General features: G+C 26.9%; 1 protein-coding gene across 3 annotated transcripts; it reads left to right on the top strand.

Moving 5' to 3' along the window:
* The first annotated feature begins 797 nt into the window (after nt 1–797).
* On the top strand, nt 798–12,330 carry D4 (double PHD fingers d4). 3 transcript variants are annotated; one of them, XM_074250029.1, is made up of 9 exons: nt 798–965; nt 1,095–1,204; nt 2,262–2,501; nt 2,599–2,804; nt 2,887–2,956; nt 4,931–5,086; nt 7,454–7,993; nt 10,742–10,854; nt 11,725–12,330. In XM_074250029.1, the coding sequence occupies exons 1-9, from the start codon at nt 886–888 to the stop codon at nt 11,854–11,856; spliced, it is 1,647 nt and encodes a 548-aa protein (XP_074106130.1). In that variant the 5' UTR covers nt 798–885; the 3' UTR covers nt 11,857–12,330. The 3 variants fall into 3 exon arrangements, with proteins under 3 accessions (XP_074106130.1, XP_074106139.1, XP_074106144.1); XM_074250038.1 differs by having other exon boundaries at nt 800–965; nt 7,628–7,993; XM_074250043.1 differs by lacking the exon at nt 4,931–5,086 and having other exon boundaries at nt 802–965; nt 7,628–7,993.
* Nucleotides 12,331–13,043: the final 713 nt, after the last annotated feature.

Genomic DNA, 13,043 nt, shown 5'->3' with positions numbered 1-13,043 from the left:
TCTAGAAAATTAGGTAGATAGATTTGTTACATTATACAGCAGTAAGAACTGCCTTTTACAATTTTTTCTTCGCAATTGTCCTGCCTCTCTCTATTTCACTGCGTTCGAATTTCATTCAAATTTTTCACTGCGTTCAAGATTTTCTGCCTTTTTTCAATTTTTGCACATAGATATCACAACCTGCTCTTTTCAAATTGTTATAATTACTGCGTTATTATCTTTTGCGGCTGTGGACCGACTTGTGCTTTCTGTACTGTATTCACCCTACTCCTAACCTCTTTCGAATGGCTTGTTGGAATAGTGGCGATGGGGAAACCACAGAGAAAACCCATGCCAGTACAAGTCGGCTACCGGAGCGACCCCCGACGGTTGGTTTGAAACTATTCTAATAACCGTCGGGGCTCGAACCCTCGCCTGACGGCATCATGTACGAACGAACTAAAGATATAATGACTTAGCCCGCTCGGCCATTCTGCCGCTTTAGTCTAGAAAATTATTTAAAAAAAATTGCATTTATAATTTTTAAAAATTAAATAATTCTAATAAAATTTTCTTGCTATAATTTATTAGTAAAAAAAAATTATTATTATTATTATTGCAATTGGCTCTGGGAAAAAAAACAATATATAAATTATCAGATGTCTCTCAATTTCTATATTCATAAAAAATGAATAATAGCAGCGTTCGGATGTATTCGGAGCGTGCTGAGTTTGCGCATTCAAACTTTTAGTATTGATCAGCACCGTTCGTGGATTCTCGGCGCTAGTTGTCGGCTTACTTTCCAGCTCCTTGCTTTCCAGCAGTCATTTTGTGGTTGTACATAGTGTGATAAAAACTGCCGTCAAGACGTTCCTCAAAAACCCGAGAACGCTTGGGCGAGCCAAAATGACGGCGGTTGCAGCAATACCGTCAGCCCACTCCATTATCCAGGTGGTTAATGAAGCTAATTTGAATAAAATCGAGAGGTTCGTCATTTTAGATTTTTTACAATACCATCAATGTCCTTCATATATATATATATATATATATATATATATATATATATATATATATATATATATATATATATATATATATCATCAATTACTCCACAGCTTTCTCAACGATACGGCGTACAGGGAAGCCATTGAAAATTCTTCAACGTACAACAGTAGATTATGCAGAGAACGAAGACTCCGTATGCCTTTTCTTGACTCTCAAACAGGTAATTTAAAAATTTCATTTTTTTCTTTTATTTATTTTATTCAAATCAACGTGGGTAAGAAAATCAGCTTGGTGGTATTTGAAGTCACCTAATTAGTTATTGTCATCTAGAACGATGGGTATTTCACCATAGATGGAGTTAAAAGCTCACGATTCTGAAATAAACGTGAAAATTAAGTTACTAGACATCTGACAATTTTTAGAATTTTTTTTATAAAAGTAATTATTATAAAAAAAATTTCACTTGTCAAAAATTTAAGTACAATTTTTAAAGAATATTTTTTAGTTCTAATTTAATAAATTAAAAATTAAAAACGTCGACTAATTTTAGTATTATAAATAAACAGACACCTAATGGTTTTTAATTTCTTTTTTTTTCATGAAAATTAAGTTAGCCGATATTTAAAAAGTTTTGTAATTTTTCTATTGAAAAAATTATTTTAAAAAAATTAATAGAAAAAATTTTACATATAAAAGATTTGAAAAATTACACATGCTATTTTTTTAAAGTATTATTTTACTTGTAATTTAACCCTCGGAGTACACACCTTCGAACAGAACTAGAGTGCACACGGGGTCAAATTAACCCTACTTGAGTTTATTGTTTCGGCTATCAGGTTCTGGCAAGATTTACCACCTGAAATTCCAAACTCTCTTAGCTTAGAATCATTTAAATCCAAGCTATGCGATTTCCTTTTAAGTTTAGATTAGCTAGATTTCTATTTATATTACTGAGAAATATTGGTAAAGTGTAAAAATGTATATATTAATATATTTAAAATTGAAACCATGCTAGTCTTTCTGAATGTACTAAATTTTTTATTTACTTCAGCTATATTTCAAATTTCAATTATATTATTTATAAATAATACAAAATTTTTATACTTACGCTAATGCTTCTAATCTTAATGTTATTACTTATGTCAAATAAAATTCTATGTATTTACTTATTGCTATTTAAAGCTTTATGCCTTGGCATTTAAATTCAATAAATAAATAAATAAATTATTTATTTATAAAATGAAGAAAATAATTTGCTAATTACTTTTTACTCATAGGAGTCGCACAGAACCATTCGGCTCTGTTTATGTGTTCACGAGAACGTATGCCAGGTTTATTACACGGCCAAATTTATACATATCCTAGTAAAAGATGGAGAAAAAAACGCCGTCAGTACCTGATGCATTATTTACATCCCAAACGGGGAGTAAGAGGTGACATGGATGACGGGGTCGAGGGAGCTGATGGAATAATAGCGGGTATGAACGATGATTCCAAAGAATCTGCTGCTCTTAAAGGTAACTAATCATAATCAATTTACTAATAAAATATTATGATTATATAAATATTAATTTATTGAAAAATAATAATAATGATAATATTATACTCCAATAGACGAGCACAGTAAAGACGGGTGGTATTACGACGAACAAGACATGTTGGATATGGATGCCTTCGAGGAACCAGACCCAGACAGTGATTACGACTACGAGGAAAGTTACAGCAGCAAGAGGAAACGAAGAAGACATCGAGGGAGTGGACACCATCCTGCAAGAAGTCATCCACCTGCCACCGACAGCCCTGGGACCAAAAGAACAAAAGTAAGAATTTTTATAAATAATTAATATTTATAAAATATTATTATTTTTTAATTCAAATAAAATAAAATAATTATTTTTTTAGGGTGGTGGACGTGGAAGAAAAAAAGCCAACTACGATGTTACTGATTCCGATAAGCCATTCGTATGTGACCGTAAGTTCAACCATCGATATAACAAATGACCACTTTTTTCTTACTTGTTCCATTTTTTTTTTTTGCAAATACTGTTCACTTACCACTTATTATTTCCACTAAGCCACACAACAATAACGCGCGTTGCGTTTTTAAAGATATTAATTAATTTATCGTAAAAGTAATGTTACTATTACTACTACAACTATTACTACTATATATTTTTTTTTCATAACTACAATCAACCGCGTAAAGGTACACTGATTATTTAAGTAGGTATATATAAAGATATACAGAGGCTCGATCAAATATTTTTATAAATAATGATAATATCTAATATTATTATTAATATAATCATTATCATTATTAATCATGAATTAATTAAATGACTGTAGTGTGAATAGAAGATATAAAACAGAGTGATACAAAATATTACGACAGGAAGCGGTCATCCACTTGCGTAATGACACGAGGAGCTTTTTATCCTCTTATTTATTATTATAGGTTTTCCATTAACTTGCATTCCGTATTATTTATCTTTTCTCTCTTTTATTTATTTATTTATTTTTTTTTTATTATTTCATTCGTATCAAGTGGCTGCAATTTTTCTTCGAGCTTAAACAGCCAAATCATTACCAAAGTTCATGTCAAAATACATTTTAATTCATTAGACAAACACTAATTTCACAACTTTAATACCAAAAAAAAAAAAAAAAAAAAAAAAGATAATTAATTATCTCTGTTAAGTTTTAAAAAAGTCTATGATCAGCCAATTTAGGTTTATTTTAATCATTTAATTACAAATGTATATTTTTATTAAAATTATAATTAAAAATAATTACTGAAGTTATTTATTTTTTTTTGTAAAATTATCTCGAAGAACAGTGACAGTCACAAAGTAATTTACTTTTTAATTAATTAAATTAACGTTTCTTCCCTTTAAAAATAAATATATAAAACAAAAGTCCTTATAGATTAACTCGTATGTTGCTTGCAATCTGTTTAATTCTTCGTACAAGTCTTGTTATTATTTCATATATATATTTATTTATTATATAATACTAGCAGAGCATCTAAAGACATTTGGTCTAAAAACAATAAGCTCTTAAATAATTTTATTTTCTCACAACGTAACGGATTATTTATTATTTTTATTATTCAGTTTTTTTTTATTTTAATTTCTTTAATTAATTACTAGTCAAATATATAGCCATTAGATAAATTGATATAATAAATTAAAGTGTCACATCTTTAATATCAGCTTATGGACATGGGCCAAATATCTTCGGACTTGAATTTATCTTTTTTATTTTAAAATAACAACTAGTTAATATTAAACAAACGGTTAAATTAAATAATACTAAATGAAATAATTAAATTACCTAAAATAAAAATCTAAAATCTTAAAATAAAAAAAGAATGTAATAGGTTCACTCTGTAGCGAACTGATATACATTATATAATTTAAAGTAGGTGTATTACAAAGCATCTCAAGCCTTGCATTGTATTAGTTTTGCTTTTTGGGCTGACAATTTCCTTCACTGCTTGTCCACATATAGACATATATATTTTACATTAGGAGGATAGGGCGAATCAAAAAAAAAAAAAAATACGTACCAAAAAAAAATAAATAAACAAAGATAGAAAAGAAAAAGATTTTATTAAAAAAATAATTAAATGCTCAATAATTCGAGCAGTAGTAAAAGTAGAAAAAAAAACGGTGTGCAAACGCTCTCTTCGTACCTTCGAGCTTTGTCCCCTTAATTAAATCCCCCGCCCTTATTTCTATTAATTAATTATTTACTATTACTATTACAATAATTTTATTTTCCGAAAAAAACCCGTTAATTTAAAAAAAAAAATTATTTTTTCTTTTGATCAGTTTTTAAAATAATTCCTTGATAAAAAAGGAAAACAAATAACAAAAACAAAAAAGACAAAAAATTTTTTTTGCATTGGATGGTTTGGGGGAAAATAGTATTTGCACTTTTGCAGTATGCAGCGCACGGTATAAAACCAGACCTGGTCTGGTCTACCATTACGGTCATTCCCACTCTACTTCCTCTGGTGATCCTGCTAAGGAACTAAGTCCCAGTCCTGCCGAAGTCGAATCACGGAGCGTTGCAGACACCGCTGCTTCGGACCAGCCAGGTTGGACCCAAAATCAGCTCAGTTATCGCAGTTTCCTTTAATAAGACATTTCTCTCTAAAACAAACATTTTTAAAAATAACTAAAACAAATCATTTAAAAAAGATTTAAAAAAAAAAACAAGTAACAAGTAATTCCCATCTCTCTTCCTTACTTTTAGTCCAACAGTCCGATTAAATAATTTACATTTGTTTGATTTAAAATTTTATTTTCAACGTTTCATGCTTAGCCATCCGTATAGATTTTTTTAAATTGATTAATTATTCAATAAATATTTACTTACTACTTTATTAAATTGAATTTAAATTTGAATTTTAATTGGAATTAACATTAAAATTAAATTTATTAGTAAAGACTTGATCATTTTTTTACTAATTAGTATTTTTTGTTATAGTATTTAAATTATCAAATTGGAAGCTAAAGAACGAGAGAGAGAGAGGGAAATAGAAAAAAAAAAGAGAATATGTAAAACGTGTGCATTGCAAAACAATAATATACTGTCTAATTTTTATTGTTCTATACATGTATACTACTTTTTAAATCTTTGTGTTCATAAGATTGTCTCTATATTTCTTTAGTTCTTTTTTTGATTTGTCTTTTTTTTATTTAACTTTTGTTTTTTATTTATTTTATATATTATCTATATATAAAACAAAATTATTTTTTTTTAATTTTCATATTATATATATATAATATAATTAGACGCTTGTTACTAAGTATCACGTTGCATTCACTGACCAAAGAGTTAACGAGTTATGTTTTTTTGCACTCCCTCAAAATAATTGTTTGAAGTAGATTTTATTGACTAAGATAGTTAAATATATATATATATATATATATATATATATATATATATATATATATATATATATATATATATATATATATATATATATATATATATATATATATATATATATATATATATATATATATATATTTAAATAATATTTAAAATTAACCAAAAAGAAAAAAACAAAAAATCCATATTTTTTGTTATTTCTCGTGTACTTCCGCAGAATATAATCGAGACGCCTTCGATATCTGGAAGTCTTCTTACCAGATAACAAGATACGAATGAGGGGATTATCTCGCGATTAATAATGAAAAAACCACTCGGCCAGTCTTTGAGCATACACATTATATATTGTGAGAAATAAATTAATGCGTTGTCATTTATTTTTTATTTTTCATTTTTAAATTATGTCATTTAGTTTGCAATGGCATGCATTTATTATTATAACAATTACTATTATCATTATTATTTTTATTATTCTTATTCTTATTCTTATTATTACTATTATTATTATTATCATCATTATAATATTATGATTATATTATTATAACTATATTATATATAATTATATATTAAATTTCTAATTTCAATTAAATAATTAAAATAAAATAATACATAGAAATGATAAAAAATTTTTTTATAAAGCGTTAAAAAAGTATGTGTTTTTCATTATTACAATAATTATATAATTTTATTAATTATTTTGTCGAAATAAAAAAAAAAAAATAAATAAAATTATTTTAAAGCATGTATTTAGTAACTGATCAATGGATGCAACGAGAATAGATATTAAGACTAAGATTTTACAGAATATGGATTTAAAAAAAAAAAAAAAAAAAAGAATTATTAAATTAAATAATCAATGCTTCGTTTGCTTTTACGTAACTCCATTTTATTAGAAGCGAGTTGTTTTTTTTTTTTATTTTTGCACGCGAATGCTGAATGCTTCGAGCACGTTAAACACACGAAATTAAACGACTTTTATTGCAAGTCGCCTGTCTGACTCACGCATTTTTTTTTTTTAAATATATACATATATATATTAATATTTACATTAGATTAAATATATCAGATCTATAAATAATTATTTTAAAAAAAATGAAAAAAAAAAAAAAACAAAAATCAAAACAAATATTTACGTATTCTTTTGAACACTGGATTTGGGAATTTTTTTAAAATTTATACACTATTAACATTGGTGTTGGTGATGGAATGCTCTTTGAATTTATTAATGCAACTTACTATTATTTATCGTGTCAGTGGGGTCGTTCCTGCTTGTAAAAAAATTGATTCCGTTGCCAGTTAATTTTTCGAATTAAAATAATTGAAATTTCATAAAAATATTTAAAAAAAATTTTTGCTACTGTTGTTTTTAAATAAAAAATTTTTGAAATCAACGGAATCAATTGTTAATAAATATTAAAAAAAAAAAAAAAAAAAAAAATGAGAGTGCGTAAGGGAAATCAGAGAATGTAAGAGCAAAAAAAAATTAATGGTTTGTTGTGGAGCCGAGTGCATGGTTGTTGGATAGTGACAAAAAGCGCAACTGGGTATGTGGTCGGTTTGTGATTAGGTGGTACACGTCGGGGTCGACAGAGCACAACTGCCTCGTCGAGTACCTCAAGTCCCTCCCCTGTGGCAAGTACGACCCCGGCTGCCGGGGCACCGCCTCAGCCGCAGCAGCAGCAGCAACAGCTGCCGCCAGCGGTTCAGACGAGTGCCGCTCCAGCCTCACCTACTGTCTCAGCTCCTAAGGAAGATCAGCACCAGCAACAGCAGCAGAATCAGCACCAGCATCAGCCGCAGCATCAGATGCCAGTTACTTCGCCTGGTACCATTTCTTCATCACCGTCATCGCTCAGGCCAGACATCATCGCGAGTGGTATCGGCACTGGTGGTGGAATGGGACTCATCGGTGGTGGTGGTGGTGGTGCTGCGAGCACTGGAGTTATGGGTGGTAATCTTCCCGCACCTGGACAAGTCCTTGACAAGAAGTCCGGAAAAGCTGTTCAACCATCCCCCTACTGCGATTTCTGTCTCGGTGACGCGAGGGAGAATAAAAAAACAGGCGGTTCCGAGGAATTGGTCTCTTGCAGTGATTGCGGTAGATCAGGTAAGACTGAGACTCTGGAGAAAATTCAAAAGCGCAAGTACACGAGAAGGGCCAATCACTATTAGTTTCATTTTTATATGTGCTTATTAGATAGTTTTTATTTTATTTTATTATTTATTATTATTATTATTATTATTATTAATATAGAGGCTATTTATCTTTCTGTTTAACTGTTTATAATATACTCTGCATTGTTACAGGTTTTTGACCACTTAAAAATTTAAAAAGGTACCTGATTCCATTAAAAAATATCTCACGAAAAAATTTCCGGATAATAAAATTCAGTTTCATGATACTTAAATTAGCATTTAAACGGTAAGCTTGAAATTTTTCACGCTAATTGTGAGCAATTCCACAAACCGTTATTGACAGTAAAATTTTTTTCACTTTTAGTTTTTAAATAATTTTTATTTGCATATGTTTAATAATTGCTTTTAAAATCTGTCAATTTATGCTAACTTTAGTATCTTTTTTAAAAATTAAAATATTTAAAATTAATATAAAAAATTTTTTTTAAATTAAAATATTTGAAATCAATATAAAAAATTTTTTTAAGTCGTGGTTATTTTTTTTTCACCAAGGTACTCAAAGTATTATTAAGCCAGTGTTAGTTTGGTTTGAAACATTGCACAGATTTAAGTGTAACAATGCATAGTTTATCATAAGGCATAGACAAACTGTAGTTGTTTTTAGAAACCGCGATTTCGTTTGCTAATAATTAACCAGGCTGTGGTTTAAGTAAAATGATATAATATTTTATTTTTATAATTTAGAGAATTGCTTAAATTTTTTTTTTTTTGTTTAGCAATTGATTTTATTTAAAATTAAAAATATAGATCAAAATGAGCTTTATGCAACTAAAAATAGTTACGTAAATTTATAAATGATACACTAGTCATGGCAGCAAGATCAAAAACATTGTCAATGGTGCAATTATGTTTTTTTTTTATTTTATTAAAACAATACATACGTAATGATAAAATTTTTATAAATGAAAAAATAATACTGTGATTTCAACACAATTTTTTAAATATTGTAATATAGAAATTTTTTATACCTTTAAATTTATAAGCGTACAAAATTTTTAAATATGATACAAGTATCATTTCATTGACAAAAAAAAATTGATAAAAATTAAAAAAATAATTTCTTTTTTGAATTGTCATTTATAAGAGAAAAAATATTATTTAATATTCATCAGCGCATTAACTCAAATATTTAAAATATTAAGTAATATAATTTTATTTCATTTACGCCAAGTATTATCTATTATTGGGCATTAATTTACAATTATTTTATTTAATCATTCTTTAAAAAAAAAAAAAAAAAAAAAAAAAAGTCTAATCTGTTGAAATATGTGACGATTAGATTTGATAGTTTTATTTTTATAAGCTTTGATATTTTAAATATTTAAAATTGTTTTACAATTCAATATAATGTTTCTAATTACTTTTTATTCGCACATGTGTTAATGTTTATTATTATTATTAATATTATAATTAATTTTCATAAAAGTGATAACGATTATATTTCTTGAAATATCTCCATGGCCTTACTAAAAAAAAAGGTCATACAGTTACCGCCGAAATAAAGATAAAACTTAAAAACGATAATAATATCAATGCGAGATTTGATGTATCTAAATAAATGTAATGGGAATCAAATATAAATTTTAATTGTATCATAACGATGAGCTTGCCTGATAATGTTGTATACTGTACACGCAAACTACTCTCGGATTTTAACGAGAGATATTAATTAATATATGATTAAAAAAAAATAATGAACCAAGTAATCATAACATAATAATAATAATAATAATAATAATAATAATAATAATAAATAATAAAAAATAGTTTTTAATATCAATTAAAACAAAAGTATTTTCCTCATTGGAAAATTAGTTCCTTCTTGTTATAGAAACAAAAAAAGAAATACTAGAAAAAAAAAAATAGTTAATTTAAAGAAAAATTATAAATTAAAGACTTGTTGTTAGGTAATTTTTATTGAACAATATTTAAGATGCTTAGCGAGAATATTTGTAACTTGTGAGTAGATTAATTAGGATAATTAATTTATACATTAAGCAATCTATTGAAAGTGAGTGTGTGAGACTTTGACTTGTAAGAGAGATAAAAAAAAAAAAATTACATTGATAATTTTTTTTTGTATGCTAAAGAGAGAGTGTGATTTGCGACGTTTATATTGTGCTGCGCAAGAAAGAACGTGAACTATTCCAAGGTACGCCCTGCTAATTATTTTAACCATCTATATCTCGAAATGAAATACGCAACGTCGACGAATTTTAAAAATAATAAATGAATTAATTTAAAATAATTTATCAACATGAAAAAGAAAAAAATAAAAATACTTTGTGCGGAAATATGATAGCGTTTCATTATTCCGGACGTTTAGTGCTGAGGAAAGGTGAAATACATAGTTAATCGCGATAATTATTGTTGCTAATTATTTAATGAAACACAAGGATAAATGTCTGTGTTTGAGTTTTAAATAAAAGTAATAACATTTTTATGACAACCGGTTTGAGTTTAGTTAAAAATTTTAAATTGAATTGAAAGTATTTTTGAAAATAAAAAAAAAAAAAAAAAAATGCGAAAATAGCTTGGAGTTCACTGTTCTTCGGCACAAGATAAATGTCCTGGCACCTTTCTGCTCTGGCCCTCCAGTCAAGTCTCCTGCTCCAGTAATCCTACACTTTATCCTGACCATGTGAAATTATTGTTGTAGGACATCCAACTTGTTTGCAATTTACTGCAAATATGATTGTATCTGTACGTAAGTACAGGTGGCAGTGTATCGAGTGCAAATGTTGCTCCATTTGTGGTACTTCTGATAATGACGTGAGTATTTATATTTAATATAACTTAAAAGAAGAAAAAAAATTTTTTTTTGAAATTTTTTAATTTAGAATTTAAAAATTTCTGATTAATTGTTAATTTATAACAATTAAAAAATTAAATCTCAAATTTTAATAGTAGAAAATTATAATTAAAAAAAGTATTTATGTTTAATATAAACTAGCAACCTTGCAGTCACTTTGTGAACTACAAATAAATAAAATTTTGCTTTATTAAATAATGACTTTTGTTAAATTGCACTATACTTTCTTAAATATTGAAGTTTTTAAAGATATAAGCTCATCCCGATGTTACACTCATCAAGAGCTTTCATTTGAGTACCCACATGCATTTTCATATGTTTTTCATATATACAAGTATATAAATATATAAAATATATGAAAAATTGATGTGGGTACTCAAATGAAAGGTCTCGATGAGTGTAACGTCAGGGTGAGTTTATATCTTAAAAAATGTCAATAGTTCAAAAGATACAAGGTCATTTCTTAATCATGTATCTGAAGATAGAGCATTTTTTAATCATCATAATAAATTAACTATCGGTGTGAATGATATGAAATTTTGAAAAGGCATCAATTCAAATCAGGACCTTTGCAATGACACTAAATTTCACAAAAAAAAAACCAATTTTATCATATGACAATCCTGGAGACAAAATTTTTCTTATTTTCTTAATAATATAAATTAAATGAAGAAAAAAAATTTTTTTGAATAAAAATTTCATTTAAATATTTTTTTTTAATTTAAAATTTTAAAATTTCTTATCAATTATTAATTTATAAAAATTAAATCTTAAATTTGAACAGTAGAAAATGATAATTAAAAAACTTATTTTAAAATAAAAAAAATTAGGACCAACTGCTGTTCTGTGATGACTGTGATCGTGGATATCACATGTATTGCCTGTCTCCACCTCTTGCATCTCCACCAGAAGGTTCCTGGTCCTGTCGGCTATGTTTAGCTGAGTTTCATCGGCGAGATTGAGCGACAAGATTCACTACTATCTTGTTGATACCCAATAACTCAAAAATCACACATAAAAGTCATGTAGGTGCTGAAGATGGCCATACTTATGAACGCGTGTTTAAACTTTACCAATAAACTTCTGACGCAGCTGTTTTCGTCGCACAAGTAAAGCAAAGGGCCTCGCTCTCTTATTTCCGTCTGCGGAAGATCGGGTAACCCGTGGAAAGAAAGAGCACTTTTTTTATTATTTTATCGGCTAATTTTATTATTCCACTATCAATTAAATTATTTGAAATATTTAATAACGCGTGTTCATATTTTATTTTGATTTATTATTCAGTTTTTTTTTTTCTATTTTTTAACAATGAGTTTTTACCGATAAATTTTTAACATTTTTTTAATTAATAATAATTATTATTTTTACTGTATTATGAGAGAAGTAATTGATTAATAATAATAAAAAAATAATAAAAAAAAAAAAAAAAAAAAAAATATTAAAACAAAGTATGTAATAGTTGTCAGTTTCACACTCTCGTTAATTTATAATTACGACTCAGGCGACGGTGATCTCACAATTAATAAGTAATCTATGTATCTAATTAATCTTGATATTGTAAAGTTTTATAAATGACAATGCTACCAGAGTTCGGATTAATTAATTCAAGGCAGTTCCTAATTAAGAAATGATAAATAATTAAATAAATAAATTAATTAATTAATGAGTAAATAAATGAATACAAACGAAAGTGTCCATTAAAATTGTAACCATGTAATTGAAAGTCTTTGATCAATAGCCAAACTTGTTAGATTTTTTTTATGTGTAATAATTATGTAGCCAGAGATGGAGACTGATTCGCAAATCAATCGAAACCGTTGAAACGTCTTTCAAGATTTGTCGTAACATAACATAATATGTAATTATTAATTAATTATTATAATATATAATACATATTTGAAGAAAAAAAAAATTTCGATTAATTAATAACAAATATGGTCTAAAAAAAATATGGACAATATAGTGAAACTGAAAATAGAATATTGTATTATAGATACGACAATACCTTCTAATTGAAAATAAATCAGAGATTAAAATTAAATTAATTTTTTTTATATTGCTTTTAATAATTGACAACGCAGATTTTTTTTTCTTTTAAAATTATTTTTTTATCTACGATAAAGATGTTTTAACTTGTAATAGCAATCAA

This window comes from Cotesia typhae, unplaced genomic scaffold (genome assembly GCF_013202065.1).
Source record: "Cotesia typhae breed Kobodo isofemale line unplaced genomic scaffold, CoteBio_Ctyphae contig_119, whole genome shotgun sequence".
NCBI classification, from domain to species: Eukaryota; Metazoa; Arthropoda; class Insecta; order Hymenoptera; family Braconidae; genus Cotesia; species Cotesia typhae.
Note: the sequence above shows the minus strand (reverse complement) of the source record. Positions and strands in the feature narration are given on the sequence as shown.